This window comes from Suncus etruscus, chromosome 6, assembly GCF_024139225.1.
Source record: "Suncus etruscus isolate mSunEtr1 chromosome 6, mSunEtr1.pri.cur, whole genome shotgun sequence".
NCBI classification, from domain to species: Eukaryota; Metazoa; Chordata; class Mammalia; order Eulipotyphla; family Soricidae; genus Suncus; species Suncus etruscus.
In genome coordinates, this window is record NC_064853.1 from 58,082,388 (window position 1) to 58,109,062 (window position 26,675).

Here is a 26,675-nt window from a genome sequence, read left to right on the forward strand (position 1 = left end):
GAAAGTTCAAGAAGCAACATGTCGGGGCCGGGAAGGTGGCGCTAGAGGTAAGGTGTCTGCCTTGCAAGCGCTAGCGTAGGACGGACCGCGGTTCGATCCCCCGGCATCCCATATGGTCCCCCCAAGCCAGGGGCGATTTCTGAGCGCATAGCCAGGAGTAACCCCTGAGCGTCAAACGGGTGTGGCCCAAAAACCAAAAAAAAAAAAAGAAGCAACATGTCACTGTTATAGCCAAAGCCTTCAGCTGAAGACCTGATGAGATTAAGGGGGCAGGCAAAAAAGACTTTTTGTCTTATTTGGTTTTTGATTTTTTTGGGCCACATCTGGCAGCATTCAGGGGTTACTCCAGACTCTGCACTCAAAAATTGCTCCTGGCAGGCTCGGGAAATATGGGATGCCGGGAATCAAACCAAGGTCTGTCTAAGGTTGTCTGCATGCAACACACATGCCCTACCACTGTGTTATCACTCTGGCCCCATAAAAGACACATTTAAAAATAAAAACATTTATACCTACCATATGATTCAACCAGTAAGCCTATAGCTATTTAACAAGAAAGAAACAATCTTGAGGGACCGGGCGGTGGCGCTAGAGGTAAGGTGCCTGCCTTGCCTGCGCTAGCCTTGGATGGACCGCGGTTCGATCCCCCGGTGTCCCATATGGTCCCCAAAGCCAGGAGCAACTTCTGAGCGCATAGCCAGGAGTAACCCCTGAGTGTCACCGGGTGAGGCTCAAAAACAAAAACAAAAAAAAAGATCTTGGGCCGGAGATATAGCATAGAGGTAGGGCCTTTGCTTTGCATGCAGAAGGCTGTGGTTCAAATCCTGGCATTCCGAACATGCCAGGAGCGATTTCTGAGCATGGAGCCAGGAGTAACCCCTGAGCACTAACAGGTGTGACCCAAAAACCGGAAGGAAGGAAGGAAGGAAGGAAGGAAGGAAGGAAGGAAGGAAGGAAGGAAGGAAGGAAGGAAGGAAGGAAGGAAGGAAGGAAGGAAGGAAGGAAGGAGGGAGGGAGGGAGGGAGGGTGAAGGGAGGGAGGGTGGAGGGAGAGAGGGAAGAGGGAGGGAGGGAGAGAGAGAAAGAGAGAGGAAGGAAGGAAGGAAGGAAGGAAGGAAGGAAGGAAGGAAGGAAGGAAGGAAGGAAGGAAGGAAGGAAGGAAGGAAGGAAGGAAGGAAGGGAGGAAGGAAGGAAGGAGGGAGGAGAGAGAGAGGGAGAGGAAAGAGGAGAGAGAAGAAAGAAAGAAAGAAAGAAAGAAAGAAGAAAGAAAGAAAGAAAGAAAGAAAGAAAGAAAGAAAGAAAGAAAGAAAGAAAGAAGAAAAAGAAAGAAAGAGAGAAAGAAAGAAAGAGAGAGAAAGAAAGAAAGAAAGAAAGAAGAAAGAAAGAAAGAAAGAGGAAGAAAGAAAAGAAAGAAAGAAAGAAGAAAGAAAGAAAGAAAGAAAGAAAGAAAGAAAGAAAGAAAGAGAAAGAAGAAACGAACTTAATATGTATACACAGACCTATTCAAGATTGTCAAAGTGCTTTTAGGTATAATAGCCCAAAACTAGAAACAACTTCAATGTCTAGAATTCAATGAATGGATAAATTATGGTACATTCACACCATGAACTATCATTCAGCAATGAAAAGAAATTGACTAGTTCAAGGCCAGTGAGATAATACAGTAGATAATACACTTGCCTTACATGTGGCTGATTCTGGTTCAATCCCTGGCACCCCACGTGATTCCCCAAGCATCACCATGAATGATCCCTGAGTGCAGTCAGGTGTAATCCTGGGTATGGCCCCAAAACAAAACAAAACAAAAACCTAGTGTCACACACACACACTCACAAACACACACACACAAAACAAAACAAAAACTAGTGTCACTCACACACACACACACACACACACACACACACACACACACACACACAAATGTATCAATATCAAGGAAAGAGACTGAACTGAAGAAGGAAATCCAAAAAGCACATACACAAACCAAAGCAGGCTAAACTAGATGGACATGTCCTGTGTGGGAGGGGGCCATAGCCCTGAATTAAAAAACTATTCCCAGTTCAGTGTTTAGGGATCAGTCCTGAAATTGCGTAGGGGACCATGAGTTTCACAGATCAAGCCTACTCTCCAGCATGCAAAGCAAGCGTCCCGTGGAGCTATCTCTCTGGCTCCTTAGTGCATTATCTTAACTATAATTCAATTATATTTCATCAACTGAAATTAAGTTTAATATGGTCTATAAGAGACTTCTGGGATAACTACGAGGGAAATGGCTCATTAATAGAGCACATGCCCTGGATATATGAACCCCAGTCCCCCAAAAATGTTTCATTCCCAGTACCCAAAAATGCCTTTTAGGAACTTATCCTATTTTTCTTAAGCCTTAATAATCATTCTACTCATAAGTAATACTCACTTTCTAGTAAATACCGCAGAACACATTTTGGTAGCAATACTCTAGCCTAGTAAATTCGACTGATCTTCCCCTGACACTATGTTCCTCATACCTTTGTGCCTTTTTATATCATTATTTGCTATAATAAAGTTTCCCCCTCACTTCCACAGCTTCAAAAATGATTGTTGTGGGCCAAAGAGAGACAGCTCAACAGTCTGAGTGCATGCTTTGCATGCAGGATGTCTAAATTTGATCCACAAACATTGGCGGAGCTTGTTCCCCCAACATTATCTAAGCAACCCCAAACACAGAGAACCAGGAATAGCTCCGGGACATCACTTATCACTTTGATAAGACTAAAAAACAAACAAAAAATACCTTATCTTTGTTATAGGATTAATTTACATGTCTCAGCAATTCTAGGCAGATGTTGCTACAGTTTTGTTTTCTGTTCTGCTTTAGGGCAACACCAGGCTACTCACAAGCTATGCCAAGGTCAGGGATTGAATTCAGGCACCCTACATAAAAACATGCACTCTGACCTTTAAGCTATCTCCTGGCCTGCTGCTGCTTCTTTTACATTCCAAAGTATCTGTGCATTAGCAATCAATTCCTCATGTTTGTTATTCACAAGTCCATCTTCCAATAAGGCTATTGGAAATAGAAAACATTAACAGATACTGTACACTGCTATAAAACTCTTAAAGAGTTTTAAGTCTTAAGAGACTAGAGAATGGGACCAGAGAGATAGCACAGCGGTGTTTGCCTTGCAAGCAGCCCACCCAGGACCTAAAGTGGTTGGTTCAAATCCCGACATCCCATATGGTCTCCTGAGCCTGCCAGGAGCAATTTCTGAGCATAGAGCCAGGAAGGAGTAACCCCTGAGTGCTGCCAGGTGTGACCCAAAAACCAAAAAAAAAAAAAAAGAGAGAGAGACTAGAGAAATAATACAGCGGGTAGAGGGCACTTGTCTTGCTGTAGCTAACCAGAACTTTTTTTTTTTTACCTGTTTTCTCTCTGGCACTCCAAATTTCTCTGAGCTTGGCTATAGCACAGAGCCAGGAATAATACTGCTGGGTGTGGATCAAACCCCAGTCACCCAGCCGTAAAAAATTCACTGTCTTAATTTATATACATGGGTATAACATATGTTCAAAAGTACAAGAAGGAATTCTCTTTCAAGGAAAAAAGAAAACGTCTATCCCTGTTTTCTAAGCAAAAGATACTACCTTTGAAATTAAGTTATAATCACTTTTGTTCCATAATATTTTCTCTAAAGTAATAAAAATAACTTATTATCGGGGCCCAGAGCAATAGCACAGCTAGTAGAGCTTTTGCCTTGCATGTGGCTGACCTGGGTTCAATTCCCGGCATCCCATAAGGTTCCCCAACCCTGCCAGGAGTCATTTCTGAGTACAGAGCCAGGAGTAACCTCTGAGTGCCGCTGGGTGTGCACCCCCCCCCAAAATCAACTTATTAAAGGTATCTCTTAAATTCAAATATAAGACAAATACAAAATTAAAGTTTCTTTTTCTTGTGGGGGGTTTGGAGATCAAACCCATGTCCATCTTGGGTCAGCCAGTACAAAGCGAAAGCCCTACCTCTGTGTTATCGCTTTGGCCCTGAAATTAAAGTTTCTTACTATTTGATATTTTCACCTTGCTGCTTGAAATAAAAGTCCAGTAATGTTCACTATTTGGAGAAAAAAGAGACTGTGCAGAGATTTAAAGAAATTCTACCCTTCTGTAAACTTTTAAAGAAAAATGAGAATGGCTGAAGTTCTGAGAATGGGTAGAGAGCTAGACTTAACACACAGCAGACCCAGGTTCAATCTTTGGTATCTTATAGGTCCACAAAAAACGATTTCTGAGTGCAGAGACAGGAATAACTCCTGAGCACCACTGGTGTGCACCACCCCCCCCCACACACACACCCAAAAGGAAGACTGACATCAAATTTCTAGCATATCTTTATACCTTATATTAATGTGGATTTTTAATTACATTTAAAAAAAAAAATTACAGGAGCCAGAAGAGATAGTACAGCTGTTAGGGCACTTGCCTTGCACACAGACAAACAGAATTTGATCCCTGGAATCCCATATGGTCCCCAAGGAACGATCCTAGAGTACAGAGCCAGAAATAATTCCTGAGCACTGCCAGATGTGGTCCCCAAACCAGTAAGTAACAAAAACAAATGCCAGAATAGTATTTAGTTCAACTGGTTACACACAGAGAAGTCTTTTTTACCACTCACCTTCCTCATCTATCCACTTCATGGTGAAAAGCTGTTCATTGTCAAAAGAACACATATCTCGAACCTCACTGCAAAGGCCCTCGAAGGAAATTGAAGGTTCAAAATGTGTTATCATGATATCCCTGAAAAAGAAAAAGAATTTTAAGTTTGACAATGACTAAAACTAATAAAATTTTATACATTACTGAACACCAATCTAACAATCTTAGTTTTGTGCACCATATGCATTTCTATTATGACAGTATAATTCAAATTAAAAAAAATAATGCTTTAAGCCAAAAATAGTGGCTATATAAAAATCATAATTTAGTTTCCTTATTCTATTTAGAAAGCATATCTAAATTAATTTAACAGATTAAATAATATTAGTGCTGAGGCCAAAGCAGAGTGGAGAAGGTGTTGCCTTGCACGTACCAACCCAGGTTCAATCCCCAGAATGCCATGTTTCCCAAGTCTGCCAAAAGTGATTCTGAGTGCCAAGCCAGGAGTAACTCCTAGGTGATGCCAGGTATGGCCCTAAAACCAAACTAATAATAATAAAATTTAGGGGACGAAGTGATAGCACAGTGGTAGAGCATTTGCCTTGCACTCAGACGACCCAGGATGAACCTTGATTTGATCCTCAGTATCCCATATAGTCCCTGAGCCTGCCAGGAGCAATTTCTGAGCAGAGCTAAGAGTAATCCCTGAGTGCCACTAGGTGTGGCCCAAAAACCAAAAATTAAAGTAAAATAAAATAAAATTTAGTGCTAATAAGTTTGCATTAATATGCTTTGCACTGGTGATATTAGCAGATATTATTAATATTGCTACAGTAATCTTAGCAGAATATCTCATCTTTTTCTGGAATTCTGTACTCCACAAAGAAATAACTCTGTTAATAATAAGCTTCTGCATTAGTATTATGGCAAATCATTCCAATCATAAGTCCAGTGATTTTCTCTTTCAAATTTCTCTTGTTGGGGTGATAGTACAGCAGGTAGGACATTTGCCTTGCACATGACCGACCTGGGTTTGATTCCCAGCATCCCATATGGCCCCCCAAGTAATTCCTGAGTACAGAACCAGGAGTAACCCCCAAGTCCACTGGATGTAGTCCCTTCAAAATGAAATAAATAATAAAATAAAGATGTGTAATCTCTGGTGAGTACCAATTCTGTGAGTACCAAAATCCAGGTAAACTCCAATCACAACAACAAAGGACAAAGAAAAACAAAAATGACCATCCCACCAAATTGGATGGAATTATACAAATTCCATGTAATATGCACCAAAATCCCAATGACCATTCTTCAAGGAACTAGAACAATCACTACTAAAATTTGTATGAAACCACAAAACACACCCCCCCCACACACAGACAGCCAAATATGGGGGTGGGGGCATGCTAAAGACAGGAGGCACTGCATTAAATAACTTTAACTGCCTATAGTGTGTTAGTAATAAAAATAGAGTGGTATAGCTAGTCACCTTAAGCACACAACCTGATTTAAGTCCCTCTCCCATCCTACCCAATTGGCTGACAGTCCATGCTTTACTCTCCTCTAATATATATGTCCATTTCGTACCTACAATAAACTGTGTTTTGCTCCTAAAGTGTCTGGTGGATGTTTCTTTGTGAGTGCTCTATTCGCCTAAGATCAGACCTTACCAGTGACTTCTAAATCCAGCGACTCTGACCCCACCAGTGACTTCTACATGGTGGGGTCTGTGACCTACCAGCTTCATATACAGTGTGGTATTGGAATAAAAGTAGACAGATTAACAGAATAAAGTTGAAAGTCCGAAAATAAACCCTCATATCTATAGACAGTTAATTTAGGGCAAAGAAACCAAGAGCATAAAAGGGAGAAATAAAAACCTCTTCAACAAATTGTGTTGAGAAAACCAAACTGCCACATGCAAAAGAACGAAACTGGAGGGCTAAGGACTTTTGTAGCTTAGCAACAGAGAATTTGCCTTGCATATGTGAGGTCCTGGGTTCAATCTCAGGCCACAAAACAAAACAATGAAATCAGACCACTATTTCACACCATGCACAAAAGTTAGTTCAAAATAGATTAAAGACTTAGCTCTTGGACTGAATCCACAAAATACATCAAAGAAAACTGGCAAAGCACACCATGATACTGACCTCAGTAGTGTCTTCAATGATCCACTAGCAAGGAAAACAAAAGCAAAAATAAATAAATGGGATTATGGCAAAAAAGCTTTTGCCCTGCAAAAGAACTATCACTAAAAACAAAAAACAATATCAAATGGAAGAAAATATTTATACTACACTTTTGACAAACATCCAAGATAACATTTATAACCATTTATACATTTATAACCCAAACACAAACATACACACACACAAAACCATATGGTAAGTGGTGGGGCAACAAGAAGAGGGGCAGACAGCACAAGGGATGGAGTACAATGCCTTGCAAGCATTGCAAGCCAAGGTTTGACTCCTGGAAAAACAAAGTCCCCAGATCATTACTAGGAGCAATCCCTGAGCATGGAGAATCAAGAGCCACCCTAAACCCCACCAGGTGTGGCCCCATAAAAAGGATGTGGTGTGCATACACAATGGAATACTTGTCAACCATGAGAAAAGATGACATCTTGCCTTTTGTCAGAACAAGGACAGAACTGGAGGGGGACAAGTTAAGCAAAATCAATCAGGAGAAAGACAAATACAATCCTCTGTGGTATATACAGAAATGTCCAATAAAATACAAGAAAATAAAATGTCCAATAAAAACAAACCGTGGGGGCCCGAGCGATAACACAGCAGTAGGGTATTTGCATTGCATACAGACAACCCAAAACAGACCCAGGTTTGGTACTGGGCACTCCATGTGGACCTCAGCCTGCTAGAAACAATTTATGTGTGCAGAGCCAGGAGTAACCTCTGCCCGGTGTGACCCAAAAACAAAAATAAAAAACTGTCTGACACACAAACTAATGTAACTTCAATTAAAAAAAAAATTGGGGGGGGGGGGGCTGGAGAGATAGCACAGCGGCGTTTGCCTTGCAAGCAGTAGATCCAGGACCAAAGGTGGTTGGTTCGAATCCGGGTGAGCAGACAGCCAGGAGTAACCCCTGAGCACTGCCGCCTGTGGCCCAAAAACCAAAAAAAAAAAAAAAAAAGAAAAAAAAATTGGGGGGCTGGAGATAGCATGGAGGTAAGGCATTTGCCTTGCATCTAGAAGGACAGTGGTTCGAATCCCAGCATCCCATATGGTCCCCCATGCCTGCCAGGGGCAATTACTGAGCGTAGAGCCAGGCATGACTCCTGAGCGCTGCTGGGTGTGACCCAAAAACCAAAAAAAAAAAAAAAAAAGAAAAGAAAAGAAAAAAAATTGGGAAATTTGGTCCAGTGGGTAGACCACTAGCCTTGCACACAACTGACCAGGGTTCAATCCCCAGTATTCCTGGCATGGTCCCTGAGCACCTCCAGGAGTGTTTCCTAAATGCAAAGCCAGGAGTGAGTGCCACACAGTGTGGTCCCAAAACAAAAACAGTTAGAAATCATGCTGAGTTCTAAAGTTCTACTCTCATCATAAAATTAAAACACTAAAATCATTTCAAGTTCTTTTATTCATAAGCACTAATGCTTTCAAGAATACCTCCCTAAAAATGTAAGGACATCTGGGGTCAGAGAGATAGCATGGAGGTAAGGCCTTTCATGCAGAAGGTCATTGGTTCAAATCCCGGCATCCCATATGGTCCCCCGTGCCTGCCAGAAGCGATTTCTAAGCGTGGAGTCAGGAGTAACCCCTGAGTGCTGCCGGGTGTGACCCAAAAACAAAAAACAAACAAACAAAAAAACTTAAGGACATACTAATGATCTTAAGGAGCTCAGCAAGAGGAGGGCTGGTTTTATATGCAGGAGGCTCAACAGTACAGCACCAACAAGAACTACCCTGAGCACTTCTAGGTGTGGTCTCAAAACAAGTTAATTATATAAAAATCTGAGAGTAGGGGCCAGAGCAATAGCACAGCAGCTAGGGCATCTGCCTTGTGCACGGCCAACTCAAGTTCCATGACATCCCTATGGTCCCACAAGCCTGCTAAGCGCAGGCTCAGGTGTGGACCAAAACACAAAAACAAGGGGCCAAACGATAGCACAGTGGGAGGGCATTTGCCTTGCACATTGCCGACCTGGGATGGACCCGGGTTTCGATTCTTGACATCCCACATGGTCATTTGAGCCTGCCAGGAGCAATTTCTGAGCACAGATCCAGGAGTAACCCCTGAACGCTGCCGGGTATGGCCCAAAAACCTAAATAAATACAAAAATAAGCAAATAATAAAAAACTAAATAAAAATCTGAGACTAGATATAAAAAATACTTTCTTGAGAAAAAAACCTTACAAAAACAAGCACTTTTTATAAGAAAAATACTGTTTTCCTCTTTCTACGTTTATAGAATATTTAAAAAAGCGTATTAAAATTCTAGGGTTAAGGGGCCAGAGCGTGGCACATGGGGTAAAGTGCCTGCCTTGCACGCAATAGCCTAGGACAGACTATGGTTCGATCCCCCTCTCTCCATCTCCCATGTCCCATATGATCCCCCACGCCAGGAGTGATTTCTGAGCACATAGCCAGGAGTAACTCCTGAGCGTCACTGGGTGTGGCAAAAAAAAAAAAATTCTACAATTAAAAACTGAGTCTAAGGGCATATATCACTTTAGGAAACAGTAGACTGCATATCTGGATCTTTGGCATGGGTGGTACTACATTACACACTTTTAACTTCCCCTCCACAAGTACTGAAAAAATCCCAGCAGTCAGCCTCCTTGCAAGACTTGACTCATCAGCCCAAGATCTCCAGTCCACAACCAAAGATTGATTTTTTAAGGCAGCAACAAAAGATCGGCCTATATGTAACTCAGGGAAGGAAGCCATAAGGTATCAACTCGTCTTTTGACTCCTCTCACGGAAGGCCAACTATGGCTTCTCTTCCCTTCTCTTCTTTCTCTTCTATGCTGTTCCTAAAAGACCTCCTAGCTGATTCCCTGAGACACCGGTCTCCACAACAAACTAAAGAACAGTGCCAGACAGACAGTACAGCAGGTAAGATGCTTGCCTTGCAGCAGGCAACCCAGGTTCAATCCCTAATTAATATGGTCCTGCGAGCCCCTTCAGGAGAAATTCCTTAGCCAAGAGCCAGGAATCTCTGGGTGTGGCCAAAACCAAAGCAAACTGACTGAAAAACATGCCAGCCCAAAAGGACAAAGAGGTACTTCTAAAGGAGAAGTTTTATTGACATTAGATTACCTTTCTTCTGATAAGCATTTCATCATACCTTTCGGTTCCTAGAGTGCTAATATTTACATAAGGACTCATTTAAATACTTTCTTTCATGTATTTATTTATTTTGGTTTTGAGGCCATATCCAGCAATGCTTAAGGTTTGCTCCTTACTCTGCACCCAGGAATTACTCCTGGTGGTGCTAAGGGATGCCAGTAATTGAAACCAGACTGGCTGCATGCTGGGCAAGCACTTTACCTGCTGTACTATTATCTCTATGGTCTCTTATATGCTTTTTTAAAAAAAATCATTTTTAGGGGCCGGGCGGTGGCACAAGAGGTAAGGTGCCTGCCTTGCCTGCGCTAGCCTTGAACGGACCGCGGTTTGATCCCCCTGTGTCCCATATGGTCCCCCAAGCCAGGATCGACTTCTGAGCGCATATCCAGGAGTAACCCCTGAGCGTTACAGGGTGTGGCCCAAACACCAAAAAAAAAAAAAATCATTTTTATAGGGGCCGGCGAGGTAGCCTTGCAAGCACTAGCCAAGGATCAGGACCACGGTTCGATCCCCAGGCGTCCCATATGGTCCCCCCAAGCCAGGGGCAATTTCTGAGCACTTAGCCAGGAATAACCCCTGAACACAAAAAAAAAAAAAAAAAAAACAAAAACAAAAAAATCATTTTTATAAAAGATAGTACTGTGGGTAAGGAGTTTGCCTTGCACCCAGATAACCCAGGTTAAATTCCCTGCACCCCATTTTTGTCCCCTGATCACGACCAGAACTAAGCCTTGAGCCTAAAGCCACAATTAAGCACTGAGAATAACAGGTGTGTTGGAGGGGCAATTACTTTAAAGAAAATTACTTTAGAGAAAATTTCATGAATCCCGGTGTCCCATATGGTCCCCCGTGCCTGCCAGGAGCTATTTCTGAGCAGACAGCTAGGAGTAACCCCTGAGTACCACCGGGTGTGACCCAAAAAACAAAAAACAAAAAGAAAATTTCAAAGAACATAAATAATAGGGGCTGAGGACAGAGAGAATAGAATACAGAAAACAAGCATTTATTTGCCTTGCAATGAAGCTGACTCTGGTTTAATCCCAGACACTGCATATAATCCCCACTACACCAACAAGGGTTCAATACCTGGCACTGCACAGTCCCTGGAGTACAGTGCCTGCAATCGCTCCCTAGCAACATCAGGTATGGCCCAAAGTACCCACAAAATAAAATTAAAAAAAAAAAGCTACAATAAAGCACATTTTATATTGATTTTATTTTATCTCAACTTGGTATATGTAATTCATTTTTTAACTTTATGGGCTGTTTTCTCACTCAAAAGAAGTCTGTGTTTTGTCTTTGTTCTCTCCTCCTCTATCTCTTTTAATCTATCTACCCTACCAACTTCCCCTTCCTCCTTTCTCTTTTTTCTTACCATATTTACAAAATAAAGCTGTGTTTATTGTACAAAAAATTAAGATCGCAACCATTAATACCTAAAAATAAACTTAACCAAGGAGATCACTGAAAGATATTAGGTATTTCATTAAAGGAGGAGTTGGGGGCCCGGAGTGATAGCACAGCTGCGTTTGCCTTGCAAGCAGCCAATTCAGGACCAAAGGCGGTTGGTTCGAATCCCAATGTCCCATATGGTCCCCCGTGCCTGCCAGGAGCTATTTCTGAGCAGATAGCCAGGAGTAAACCCGGAGCACCGCCAGGTGTGGCCCAAACCCCCCCCCCCAAAAAAGGAGTTGGGGGCCGGAGAGATAGCATGGAAGTGGGGCATTTGCCTTGCATGCAGAAGGATGGTGGTTCAAATCCCAACATCCTATAAGGTTCCCCGAGCCTGCCAGGAGTGATTTCTGAGTGTAGAGCCAGGAGTAACCCCTGAGCGCTGCCGGGTGTGGCCAAAAAAAAAACGGTGGGGGGAGTTTGAAGAGATAGTGCAGTGGGTGAGGCATTTGTCTTGCACACACCAGACCCAGGTTGGATCTCCAATATTCCATATGGTCCCTCGGCCCCACCACCACCTGGAGTGATTTCTGAATACAAAGCCAGGAAAAACCTGAGCAGCTACGTGTCCCAAAACTAAATAATTTCATGAAAAGGGTGAGGAGATAGGTCAAAGGACCAAAGAGCATGATTTGTATGCAAGGGTCCCAGATTCGCTGCATTCCCCACCCACAATCCCAGTGATCACTGGAATGGCCCCCAAGCATGAAGCTGGGTGTAGCCCCCTTCCCATCTCCACCACCAGATGTGCCCCTACTCAAAAAACACCAAATAAAAGTATTCTGTGAGGGGCTGGAGAGATAGCACAGTAGTAGGGTGTTTGCTTTGCAAGCAGCGGATCCAGGGCAGATGGTGGTTTGAATCCTGGCACCCCATATGGTCCCCCCTGCCTGCCAGGAGCGATTTCTGAGTGTAGAGCCAGGAGTAACTCGAGCATTGTTGGGTGTGCCCCCCCAAAAAAAGTATTCTGTGAAAGATAATGAAACAGAAGCTGGACAGATAGTACAGCACATAGGCACTTATCTTACATGAAACCAACCTGGGTTCAATCCCTTGCATCTCATGAGGACCTCGAGAACTTCTGGGAGTAATTCATTAGTGCAAAAACAGGAATCACCCTAACATCACCCAATATACAGAAGGAGAAAGGAAGGGAAAGAGACAGGGAGGGAGAAAAAGGGCTTTAAACTTTTTTAAACCTAACACAAAAAGCAAAAAATAAACAAAATAAAAATAAAAGGTGGGTCTACATCAAGTTTCAAAGCTTCTGTAGAACAAAGGAAATCATGGAGGAAAGGAAAGGCAGTTAAGATAGCTCAGTGAATACCTAGCACTGCCAGGTATGACAAAAACAAACCAGAAAAAAAAAAAAGAGGGGTCAGAGATAGCACATAGGTAGGACTTTTGCTTTGCAAGCGTCTGATACAGGAACTAACTTTGGTTCGAATTTTTTTGGTTCGAATTTTGGTTCGAATTCCCCGTGCCTGCCAGAAGCGATTTCTGAGCACAGAGCCAGGAATAACCCCTGAATGCCACTGGATGTGGCCCAAACCCCCCCTCCCAAAAAAAAAAAAAAAACAAGAGAAAAAGTAAGGAAAACATTAGACTGGATGTGTAACTAGAATGTAGAGCACTTGGCTTGCATATAAGGAGCCTTGGGCTTAGCCCCTGGTACCACAAAGAAAAAAAAAATTGGGGCCAAAGAGATAGCATGGAGGTAAGGCATTTGCCTTGCATGTAGAAGGTCGTGGGTCAAATCCCGGCATCCCATATGGTCCCCATGCCTGCCAGGAGCAATTTCTGAGCATAGAGCCAGGAGTAACCCCTGAGTGCTGCCGGATGTGACCCAAAAACCAAAAAAAAAAAAAAAAAATTCAATAAACTGAAAAAGCAACCTACTAACTAAGAGAAGATAGCTATAAATCATATATCTGACAATGAGTTAATACGCTGGTTATATAAAGAATTCATAAAACTCATAAGCAAAAACAAACTCAACACCTCCCACCCCAAAACCCAATTTTAGCAGGAGCAGAGAGAGTTCTGACTCAGGATTGCTCAGTAGCTGAAAGTTATCTCTGGTGCTGTCCACCTGCCCCAGGAGAGTCCTGTGATCTGTGCAGTCTCCCTGCCTGCCATCCTTCCATCCTGCCTTCCTTCCTTCCTCCTCCTCTCCTCTTTCCTTCCGTCCCTCCCTCCCTCCCGCCATCCTTCCTTTCTTTCTTCCTTCTCATGTTGGGTGATGCTTCAATAATTCCTGGCTCTGCACTCAGCCATCTGCAACTACATCATCCCTGCAACTACAGTGAGTCCCAGGGAGCACAACTAAAGAGGTTCCAGCATTGCAGTGAGGAATATCACCCATATGAGCATAAATGTGAGTCACACAACCTCACTGTGAGCATTACAACCAGAATGTGCACCAGCACAACTCAATGTGTGGGTAAACTCTACAACTCAAGCATGAGGCCCTGAGCGAGCACCACAGCCTAGTGTGTCAAGCCCTGGTCATCCAACAACAGCAAGGCAAAGAGGTAAATGTATGGATCTGTTTATGAATGAATGTTTTTGAAATATGACCATACGGGCCCGGAGAGATAGCACAGCGGCGTTTGACTTGAAAGCAGCCAATCCAGGACCAAAGGTGGTTGGTTCGAATCCCGGTGTCTCATATGGTCCCCCGTGCCTGCCAGAAGCTATTTCTAAGCACACAGCCAGGAGTAACCCCTGAGCACCGCCGGGTGTGGCCCAAAAACCAAAAAAAGAAAAAAGAAAAAAGAAAGAAATATGACCATACAACTCTCTGAATGGATATTATTTTTTTTAAACTTTATTGATTGATTAGTTTTTGGGCACACCGATGGTGTTCAGGGGTTATCCCTGGCTCTGTACACAGAAATTGATCCTGGCAGGCTGCGGGACCTTATAGAATGTCAGGAATGGAACTGGAGTCCATCTTAGGTCAGCCACATGTAAGGCAAACGCCCTACAGCTGTGCTATCACTCCAGCCCCTGACAGGGTATTATGTGGATAAACAAAAACCTATACTTACTGGTAGCAACAGTTATACAAAATAGTATAAGAACTCCTGAAAATAAAAAACGGCCTCTTTTCTTAAGTTGCCACTGATGTGAGCAGTCCTTGTAGGAACACAAAGGCCACATGGGAGTGAGACCCTCTCTTCATCTGCTGACCAACCAGTCCAGAGCTCAGAAGTCTGCCCAGCAAACACCTGAGCCTCAGCCTGTGTCTCCTAGCTTGTACACATTCATCAAGCTCTCAACCCACAGAACCTACCCTGCAGAACAAGAGCAAAGGATAAGATCAAGGGCTTCACTAAGGAGGCCCGGAAAGCCTTTTGGGCCTTCCAAAAGGCCTCGCCAACATCAACACTGGGAGTCTGATATTTGTAGAGGTCTGGCTGCTAGAGTTACCCCAGAAGTAGGCACCAGAGCAGCAGGTGGTCCACATAACCTCCTCTGCTATATCATCCTCCATGTAAATAGACCCTGAGACCTAGGAAGGCAACAAGTTTGAAAAGGCCCTAACTGCCTGAGGGAGGGTTTTTCAAAAGCTGTCTATTATGGCAGGATCTTTTCTTTTTTTTTTTTTTTTTTTTTTTTTTTGGTTTTTTTTTTTTTTTTGGTTTTTTTGGGCCACACCCGGTGACACTCAGAGGTTACTCCTGGCTATGCGCTCAGAAGTCGCTCCTGGCTTGGGGGACCATATGGGACACCGGGGGATCGAACCGCGGTCCGTCCAAGGCTAGCGCAGGTAAGGCAGGCACCTTACCTCCAGCGCCACCGCCTGGCCCCATATTATTGGACCTTTTTTTTTTTTTTTTTTTTTTTTTGTTTTTGGGCCACACCCGTTTGACGCTCAGGGGTTACTCCTGGCTATGAGCTCAGAAATCGCCCCTGGCTTGGGGAGACCATATGGGACGCCGGGGGATCGAACCACGGTCCGTCCTACACTAGCGCTTGTAAGGCAGACACCTTACCTCTAGCGCCACCTTCCCGGCCTGGCAGGATCTTTTCAAAGCAGCCTGTACTCATAGAGGGCCATGAAAAGTAGCATGCTTGGAAAATAACCAGAACTCACAGGCATTAGGGCCCTAAAAAATCTTGGTTGCCTATCAATGAGGCATTCAGGAAAAAAGGGGATGTAGCATAAAAATTAATTGAGACATAACTTCAGCTGACATTTTAAAGATTACTCAGATTTAACATTTGCGTGGATTCAAATATTCTTTATCGAGTCTTACAGAATAATCATTACTCACTTTTCTTTTTTTTTTTTTTTTTTTTTTTGGTTTTTTTTTTTTTGGTTTTTGGGCCACACCCTGTGACGCACAGGGGTTACTCCTGGCTATGCGCTCAGAAGTTGCTCCTGGCTTCTTGGGGGACCATATGGGACGCCGGGGGATGGAACCGCGGTCCGTCCTAGGCTAGCGCAGGCAAGGCAGGCACCTTACCTCCAGCGCCACCGCCTGGCCCCATTACTCACTTTTCTTAGAGCGTCTCTTAAGAATTAGTCAGATTTATAAACACGCCTTATAAGGAACATTTGCTTAGATTCAAGTATTTTCTATTTAGTCTGATGGAATAATTACCCTCAAATCTAGCTTTGTGGTTAGCCTATGTGCAGTCATATCAAGGGTTAATATTTCAAGCCCCAGTTCAGAATGATAAACTACAATAAAATCAAAATAATATTGGTCACTGAGAACTCATCTTGCTAGCTGAGGAACCTCAGATAACAAGAAAAAAAAGCAAAACTGCCCTGCGTCAGAAAAATTTGCTCCTGTGCTTTTTTATTTAGTAAATTAGCTTTGTCTGAAAATTATGACCTGTCAAGATATTGAATATAAATATTCCACCTTTTGCTTTAAATAAATGGAACAGAGTTGAACCAAACTTGAGTCTTTGGCCTCTGTCTCCCACAGCTGTCCCTGTGCACCCACCGTTCAAGGGACCCCAGAAGATTCCATTATGTCAGGACTAACCAGTCCGTGACACCTCTTCACTGCTGTTGCCATGGTAAAGTAGAAGCCAGGAAAGAATCCAAGAAATCTGATGATGACATGGGCTAGGGTCTTTCTAACTAGGCCTTTTTTGTAGTATGTTCCCCCCCCCAAAAAAAAAAAAAAGCTGAGAGAAGCAATTTATTGCCTTACCCCTCTAAATTCTAATTTAAAAAAAAAAAAGGTCTCCGGAGCCTGCCAGGAGCAATTTCTGAGCGTAGAGCCAGGAGTAACCCGAGAGCTGCCGGGTGTGACTCAAAAAATGAAAACAAAAACAAAACAGGCAAGAGTGTTACAACAGTGGATAAGACATTTGTCTTGCAAGTGGCCAACCCAGGACAGATCCAGGTTCAATTCCCAGAATCCAAAATGGTCCCTGAGACTGCCAGAAGCAATTTTTTGAACACATAACCATGAGTACCCCTGAAAGCCGCCGGATGTGGCCCAAAAACCCAAAAATAACAACAGTTTCTTCCTCAAATGATAATAAAAGAGAGCCTGCTTACCTTTAATTTTGCTTTGTTTTGTCTTCAAATATAACTCCTGCAATGCTCTGGGCTCCATATAGGGAAACCAGGGTGGGCATGTGCAAGGCAAGCACCCTACCTGCTTGCCTACCCTACCTCTCAGACCAAACCTGCTTACCTTAAAGCAATTTTTCTTTGAAAATATCCACAAGGTTATTAGTATGAGGCAGTAAGACTTTGGAGAATAATGTACTTCAGAATTAATTCAGGAGAGAAGTTTCTTTTTTTTCTTTCTTTTTTTTTGGTTTTTGGGTCACACCTGGCAGCACTCAGAGATTACTCCTGGCTCTACACTTAGAAATCACTCCTGGCAGTCTCAGGGGACCATATGGGATGCCGGGATTCAAACCACTGACCTCCATTCAAACATCTTACCTCCATGCTATCTCTCCGGCCCCAAAAGAGAAGTTTCTGATAGAAATTCTCTGGCAAAAAACATGCATTATCTTTTTCAAATAGAAGAGAAAACACTTGCTTCATCAGTTAAAATACAACTTCCGGGGCCAGAGAGATAGCATGGAGGTAGGGTATTTGCCTTGCATGCACAAGGACAGTGGTTCGAATCCCAGCATCCCAAATGATCCCCTGAGCCTGCCAGGAGCGATTTCTGAGCATAGAGCCAGGAGTAACCTCTGAACTTGCCCAGTATGACCCAAAAACAAAAATACAACTTCCTCGGGCCGGAGCGGTGGCACAGCTAGTGCGTTTGTCTTGCATAAGGCTGTCCTAGGAGGACCATGGTTCGATCCCCTGGCATCCCATATGGTCTTCCAAGCCAAGATCTATTTCTGAGTGCAGAGCCAGGAATAACCATAGCCAAAAGTAACCCCTGAGCATCACTAGGTGTGGCCAAAACACCAAGTAAATAAACATATATGGGCTCGGAGAGATAGCACAGCTAGCACAGCGGTGTTTGCCTTGCAAGCAGCCAATCCAGGACCAAAGGTGGTTGGTTCAAATCCCGGTGTCCCATATGGTCCCCTGTGCCTGCCAGGACATATTTCTGAGCAGACGGCCAGGAGTAACCCCTGAGCATCACTGGGTGTGGCTCAAAGACCAAAAAAAAAAAAAACAAAAACAAAAACCAAAAAAAAACCCCATATATGTGTGTGTGTGTGTGTGTGTGTATACATATGTATATGTATATATATATAAATGCATTCATAAAACTTCCTGCTAATGCCCTAGTAGAATTAAAATTAACAGCTATATAAGCATATCTGTAAATAAGGGGCTCTTCACAAATCTTTTTTTATTTTATTTATTTTTTGGGGGGGTCACACCAGCAATGATCAGGGGTTACTCTTGGCTCTATGCTCAGAAATTGCTTCTGGCAGGCTCAGGGAACCATATTGGATGCCGGGATTCAAACTACCGTCCTTCTGTATGCAAGGCAAACGTCTTACCTCTATGCTATCTCTCTGGCCCCGTTTCAAATCTTTTTTTTTTTCTTTTACAAATCTTATTTTTAAAGAGCTAGAAAATAGTTATTAGAACAAATATTTCTAAATATTTGTGTAATTCTTTAAAATCTTTTTTTTTTTTTGGTGGGGCAACACCTGATGATGCTTAGGGGTTACTTTTGGCTATGCATTCAGAAATCACTCCTGTCTTGGGGGACCATATGGGACACCAGGGAATCGAACCGCAAGATCAAACCACGATCCGTCCTACTTAACTGCACAGTTATCAACGTGACTCAATGAAGGAGCTATGCTTTATCAACTGCCACTCCTTAAGGTTTCAGAAACTAAAATAAAACATTTAAGGGAGTTTTAAGTAAACACCACTAAGTAATTGGAAAAGCACCATGTTCATACATTCCACTACCCCCAGATTCTAATTATAGTAATAAAGATAAAAATGAATTGCAAAATAAGGATATCGCATTCTAAAGGTAAAAACATTATGCATCAGGATTTTTTTCTAATTTTAATCTAAATGACAGCATAAATTATCTTACAGCTGGTCTTCAACAGAATATAGTTGAACATAAATTTCCCAAATGACAAATTTAGAGTTTTAGCTGAATTTTATAAAAAGAAAGCATTTTTAATTTTGCTATCAGTCTCCACAAGACAAACTGCTTTTTTTATTAAGTTCTGGGGTGAACCCCATGGGATATACAAGGGTTCTGTGCTCAGGAATCACTTTTGGCAAGCTGGTGGCCCATATGGAACACTGGATATTGAGCCTGAGTCAACATGTGCAAGACAAGTACCTGCTGTACTATATCTCCAGGCCCAAGACAAAACTGCTTTAAATATTCATTGCTTCGTAGTTCTATAATTTAAATTCTGGGCCAGAGTTATAGCACAACAGGTAGGATGTTTGCCTTGCATGTGGCCATCCCGGGTTCGATCCTCAGCATCCCATATTGTCCCCTGGGCTTGGCAAGACTGATTTCTGAGCGCAGAGCCATGAGTAATCAGAGTGGCGCCAGGTAACCCAAAAAACAAACAAACATTAAATTCTTTCTGCAACAAAAACTGTTTTCAAAATAAATTCTGAAAAAAGAACCACATTCTGCCTTTCTACTAGGGCAACATAAGCTTTTCTCCAAAACTGAATGAGTCTAATCAAAGGGGGAGAAGGGAATCCAATTTTCAGTCACAAATAGAGTAAGAGAAAGGTTTGAAGAACAGAATATTCATATAATTTTTGAGTACCAGCCCTCAAATTAATTTTTTTTTTTGGCTTTCTGGGCTTTGGGTCACACCCAGTGGTGCCAGGGGTTATACCTGACTCTATGCTCAGAAATCGCTCTTGGCTGGTTCAGGGGACCATATGAGGTACCAAGATTGCAGCCAAACTGCCTACTGCTATGCTATCTCTCTGGCCAGAGATTCAAATTATTTTTTGATGATAAAAAGCCATTTTAAAGACCCTCTTTTTTTGGGGGTGGGGGTCGTACCTAATGATGCTGAAGGGTTACTCCTATCCCTTTACTTAGAAATTATTCCTGGGGGCCGGGGGGGGGGGGCTGGGGAAAAGAGAGGTGAGAGGGGTGGGAGGTGCATTTGCCTTGCATGTGGCTGACCCAGGATGGACCTGAGTTCAATTCCAGGCATGCTATGTCTGCCAGGAGCGATTTCTGAGCCCAGAGCCAGAAGTAATCCCTGAGCACTACCAAGTGTGGCCCAAAAACAGAAACAAAAAAAAAAAAAGAAAGAAAGAAACAAGCAATAGGAGACTAACATATTAACTAGGATATGTTGCCCAAACATACTGTTGGGCAAAACTTGAAATGATCTCCTACTCAGTGTCATCATCTAATAGGCAAGTAAATATTCATTTTCTATTAGTTTCAAACATTTGAAAGAGAATGAAAGAATAAAATTATCTCCAAATACTCTATATTTCAAATACCTCTCCAATATCCGTATCTCAGTTAATGAACACATACATACACACACACCTTTATTTACTCATATAAAAAAAGCATACACATGGGCCCGGAGAGATAGCACAGCGGTGTTTGCCTTGCAAGCAGCCGATCCAGGAACAAAGTTGGTTCGAATCCCAGTGTCCCATATGGTCCCCTGTGCCTGCCAGGAGCAATTTCTGAGTAGACAGCCAGGAGTAACCCCTGAGCACTGCCGGGTGTGGCCCAAAAAACAAAACAAACAAACAAAAAAAAAAGCATACACAACCATCCCACACATAGCTCATCAAAGGCACGCCTTTCCATCCTATGCCAAGCCTGTACCTAGATGTGTACTAAGAATAGGGGCTCAGCAACACTTAGTAAGCTGAACATGACAATTTTGTTCAGATAAAATCCAAAGACATAGAGTTTGAGATAGCTCAGTAAGTGGGGTGTTTGCCTCACAAGCAGCCAACCCAAAATTCCTTATGGTCCCCATAGACCGCCAGGAGTGGTGATCCCTGAGTGCAGAGCCAGGAGTTATCCCTCTGCAGAGCTAGGTGTAATTCCCAAAACAAAAATAAACAATAGATTAAAATCTGAAGATAAGGGTTTTTTTTTTGTTTTTGGGCCACACCCAGCTGCGTTCAGGGGTTACTCCAGGCTATCTATTTAGAAATTGCCCCTGGCAGGGGACCTCAAGGGATGCAGGGATTCAAACCACCTTTGGTCCTGGGTTGGCCGCTTGCAAGACAAACGCCCTACCACCATGCTATCTCTCTGGCCCTGAAGATAATTTTTAAGGGTCAGGACTAACTTTTTTTGGTTTTGGGTAACACCCGGCAGCGCTCAGGGGTTACTCCTGGCTCTATGCTCAGAAATAGCTCCTGGCAGGCACAGGGGACTATATGGGATGCCGGGATTCAAACCACTGACCTTCTACATGAAAGGCAAATGCTTTACCTCCATGCTATCTCTCAGGCCCCAGAGATAACTTTTTTAAGCTCAGTAAGAAGGGTACTTGATTTGCATATGTAATATCCTGGGCACAGTTCCTGGCACTACACAGTCTCCAGAAAAACCAAACCAGGAGTAATCTGAGCATAGGCAGGTGTAGCCAAAAAAAAAAAAAAAAAAAAAAAAGCATTTAGGGGCCAGAGCGATAGCACAGTGGTAAGACGTTTGTCTTGCACATGGCATGGACTCCAGTTCGATTCCTGACATACCTTATGGTCCCCTGAGCCTGCCAGGAGTGATTTCTGAGCTCAAAGCCAGGAGTAACCCCTGAGAGCTGCTGTGACCCAAATACCAAAAAAACAAACAAAAAAAGCATGCAAGTTACCTTGAAAATATGACGGGACTTTAGCTGTTCTGTCAACTTTGGAAAAAATTACTTATTAGAAAAATAAGTTATGGGCTGGAGAGATAGCATGGAGGTAAGGCATTTGCCTTTCATGCAGAAGGACGGTGGTTCGAATCCCAACATCCCATATAGTCCCCTGTGCCTGCCAGGGGTGATTTCTGAGCATAGAGAGCCCCTAAGTGCTGCCGGGTGCGACTCAAAAACAACAACAAAAAATATGTTATACTGTATTAGATTAGCACTGTACAGCAATTAACAGCCATAATGGTCTAGAATCATACATTTTTTTCCCAGTTGTATAGGAGTAACACCCTATTAAATATGTCTGATTTCATGGACATGGGTTTGACTATAGACCCTAATATGCTCTAAATTTAAAATTAAAGAAAAAACAAGCTGGAAGCTGCTTTTCAGTCACAAGCTGCTTCTTCCTCCTGGTTCCATACACTATAGTCTGCACACCACAGGTTTCTCTCTCTCATCTCATCTCTACCACTCAGTCCTTACTCCCAGTAATCAACTAACCTTCCTATAATCTATGTCAAATTTCTGGGAAGTGGTTTTGGTTTCTGGCAGCAAGTCAACGAGCCCTTTCTAGTAAAGGCTCAGTTGCCTGGTCACTGGGTGCCATGCCAGAAGCTCCAGGACCAACAAACATTCCCCCAACTCTCAATGTTTTATTTATATTTCCTTAGAACCATGACTTAAGAACATCACAAAACTTATTTTGCAATATTTTCACAAACAAGTCTTGCCAAGACTTGTTCAGTGAGAAAAATAACCTACATACCTCCCTCACTGAACAATCTAAATATTTAAGGAGCCAATAATCTTTCCTTATAGATACACACAGAAAGAATCCCTGTATTGCTATAACTACTTAGTAACAATTTTTTGAAGTGCATATTTTGAAGGTTTTTTGCAAAACTTCCCATAATACAAAGAAAGAGCAGTGGGAAAGAAAGTTTACGGGTTACCGGATTTGCTTTGTGTCCCACAGACTCTGACTCAAATCCCAAGAACCACATACAGTTCCCCAGCACTGCCAGCAGTCACTTCTGAGACAAAGCCAGGAATAGCTCCTGACCACCTCCAAGTGAAGCCTCAACCCACTCACCCCCAATGAAATAAAATAAACCATATGTCTTTTTTTGTTCGATTTGGATTTGGTCCACACTGATGTGTTCAGGGATTACTCAGAAATTGCCCCTGGCATGGTTGAGGACCACATGGGATGTCAGAGATCAAACCCATGCAAGGCAAATACCCTACCTGCTGTGCTATCGCTCCAGCTCTTAAACCATGTGTCTTAAGAAGATTATTGAGGTGCCAGAGAAATAGCATGGAGGTAAGGCGTTTGCCTTTCATGCAGAAGGACGGTGGTTCGAATCCCAACATCCCATATAGTCCCCTGTGCCTGCCAGGGGTGATTTCTGAGCGTAGAGCCAGAAGTAATCCCTGAGTACTGCTGGATGTGACCCAAAACCAAAACAAACAAACAAAAAATGATTATTGAAAACTCAGTGGCAGGGCATTTGCCTTGCAAGCAGGCAACCCTGATATGGTCCCTGGTATCCCATATGGTCCACTGAGCCTGCCAGGAAAAATTTTGAAAACTGCCAGACGTGGCCCCCCTACCAAAAAATAGTGAAAACTATGGATTTTTTTAATTGTACTTTTTTTTTTTAATAAAATGCAATGAGTAGTCTAGCCATTTCCTTGTTAAACACTATCCCATAATATTAAGTAACTCTATAAGGATAAGCACATACAACGGCAATCTATCACTAACAAAACCTGTTTCTCTTCCTCCAAAATAGCACCACTAGGTAATGACTGATGGAAGGCTGCTACTCACTGACAAGCTCTCAGAGAGAAAAGGGTAAAAACAGTGAGACTGGCATTCTTCAGTAGTTGCAAAAGATCAGATCCTGGGGCCAGAGCAATAACGAAGCACACAACTGATCTGGATTCTATCCCAGCATCCCATATGGTCCCCTGACCCTGCCAGGAGTGATTTTGAGCACAGAGCCAGGAGTAACCACTGGGAACTGCCAGGTATGGCCCAAAACCCAAACCAAAGATTCTCAGGGCTCTTGCTTAAAATTAAAATCTGGGGGGCTGAGAAGGGAGTGATCGTACAGCAGTAGGGCATTTGCTTTGCAAGCTTTCTACTAGATTCTCTGCATTCCAGATGGTCCTCTGTGGACCACCAGGAGTGACCCCAGAGCATAACTGGATGTGGCTCAAAACAAAAACAAACAATACAAAAATACTACAAGCCAGGAGATCGTTGAGCAGGTAAAATGACTGCCTTGCATGTAGTCACACAGCACTGCCAGAAGTGATTTCTAGGAGCAGAAACAGAATTAACTCCTGGGGTTGGAGCACTAGCACAGCAGGTAGGGCACATACCTGGCACATGGCTGACCCAGGTTGTTTGATCCCGTTATCCCATAAGGTGCCCTGAGCCTGTCGGGGAGTGAATATTGAGCACAGAGGCAGAAGTAACCCTTGGGCATCACGGGTGTGGCCCCAAATAATATTAAAAAACTAGTAAGGGAAAATGTCTTTTACATCTAAGGAAACTACGCATTTCCATTAATAAATTGAGGAGCCACAGCTATAGCACAGTGACAAGAGTGTTTGCCTTGCACACAGCTGACATGGGGCGGACCCAAGTTCGTTCCCCAGCATTCCATATGGTCCCCCCACACCCCCAGCAGTGATTTCTGCATGCAGACAAGAGTAATCCCTGGGGCCGGAGAGAAAGCATGGAGGTAAGGCGTTTGCCTTTCATGCAGAAGGTTGGTGGTTCAAATCCCAGCATCCCATATGGTCCCCTGTGCCTGCCAGGGGCGATTTCTGAGCATAGAATCAGGAGTAACCCTTGAGCGCTGCTGGGTGTGACCCAAAAAAACAAAAAACAAAAAAAGAGTAATCCCTGAGTGCCGCCATAAACCAGAAAAAGTAAAAAAATAAAAACAAATAAAAAAGAATAAATTGGGGGCCGGCATGGTGGCGCTAGAGGTAAGGTGTCTGCCTTGCAAGCGCCAGCCAAGGAAGAACCACGGTTCGATCCTCCGGCGTCCCATATGGTCCCCACAAGCCAGGAGCAATTTCTGAGCGCTTAGCCAGGAGTAACCCCTGAACATCAAATGGGTGTGGCCCGAAAAACCAAAAAAAAAAAAAAAAAAAAAAAAGAATAAATTGAACAGAATGAGAATACTATCTATATTTTTGAAAAGAAAGGTCAATTACTTCCCTGAAGAGTTCTAGCTACTCCTAGGGACCCGAGAGGTAATATAGTAAGGTGTTTGCCTTTCATGCGGCCAACCTTGGTTCCATCTCCCACATCCTGTATGTTCGTTCTCCCACGCTCAATTGACTATTCACTGGGAAGAAATACTGTTAGGAGTTGGCACACAGAAAGCTCGCTTAACAGTAATTCATAAGATCTGAGGAAAAAGGAATTTGTTTCAAATGCAGTTTGTGCTTATGCTCGTGGTATAAAAGTTTCTTTTTTTAAGATCAGGTAGGTGCTCTAGTTAGCCAACATATTATTAACTATCTTTGTCGGTGACTCATTTTAGTTTCATCTGTAGTAATGAGCAGCTGACTATGTAATATTATAACTATCAGTTTAGGTCACTGTCATTAAACAAAATCTTAACATACCTAATGTCAGGGGACAGAAATTGGTAGAACTTAGTGAGTGCTGATGTTGTCTTTAAAGGAGTCTTGAGGGCCAAATGATAGTACAACAGGTAAGGTATTTGCCTTTATGGATCCACAGCATCCTATATGGTCCCCAAGCCTGTCAGGAGTGATTCCTGAATACAGATCCAGAAGTAACTCGAGCATTGGCAGGTGTGGTCCAAAAACCAAATAATTAAGTCTTGGGAAAAAAACGCACAATTTAAAATGTATTGAATGAAAAGTTCTCAGTAAAAAATACATTCTTTCTTTGGTTTGAAGCCACACTCAAGGATGCTCAAAGTTCAATCCTGGTTTTGATTTCAAAGATTCACTATTGGGGAGATAGCACAGTGGCGTTTGCCTTGTAAGCAGCCGATCCAGGACCAAAGGTGGTTGGTTCGAATCCCGGTGTCCCATATGGTCCCCCGTGCCTGCCAGGAGCTATTTCTGAGCAGACAGCCAGGAGTAACCCCTGAGCACTGCTGGGTATGGCCCAAAAACCAAAAAAAAAAAAAAAAAAGATTCACTATTGGCAGGACTTGGAGGACTAAATAGGGTGCCAGGGATCAAACCTGGGTCAACGACATGCAAGGCAAGTGCCCTACCCACTGTACTGTCTCCCAGGCCAAAATACATAGATTTTAAAAACCAAATTAAGGGGCCGGAGTGATAGCACAGCAACAGAAAATCTACCTTACATGTGGCCGACCAATGACCGATGGGTTTCAATCCCCAGCATCCCACATGGTTCCCCAAGCCTGTCAGGAGTGATTTCTGAGCACAAAGTCAGGAGTAACACCTGAGCGCTGCCAGATGTGGCCCAAAAACAGAAACAAACAAAAAAAATTAAATGTGGTTCGAGAGATAGTACAGTGGGTAGGGAGCTTCTTGCCTTGCAGGTAGACCCTGGTTCAATCTCCAGCATTCTTTATGTCCCCCAAACCCTGCCAGGAGTAACTGCTGAGCATCTCTGAGTGTGGCCCCCAAAAACAAAAATGTTAACTTGAATGTCTTAGAGATTTTTTTTTGGGGGGGGGGGTCATACCCAGAGGCACTCAGGGGCTACTCTTTGCTCTGCACTCAGAAATCGCTCCAGGCAGGCTCAGGGACCATATGGGATGCCAGGAATCAAACCCAGGTCCATCCAGGTTGGCTGTGTGAAAGACAAACGGCCTACTGCTGTGCTATCACTCCGGCCCCTCTTAGAGAATGTTTAATTAAGTATTTAAAAAGTCATTAATAGGGCCCGGAGAGATAGCACAGCGCTGTTTGCCTTGCAAGCAGCCGATCCA

The 26,675-nt window shown here is 43.1% G+C and overlaps 1 protein-coding gene across 1 annotated transcript in view; it reads right to left on the minus strand.

The window, feature by feature from the left end:
• Positions 1–26,675, minus strand: part of PRKCI (protein kinase C iota) — an 81,662-nt gene that overhangs the window by 50,976 nt on the left and 4,011 nt on the right. Inside the window, exon 2 of the mRNA XM_049774457.1 lies at positions 4,651–4,772. Coding sequence (XP_049630414.1) covers positions 4,651–4,772 — 122 coding nt within the window. The remainder of the gene's footprint in view (positions 1–4,650; positions 4,773–26,675) is intronic.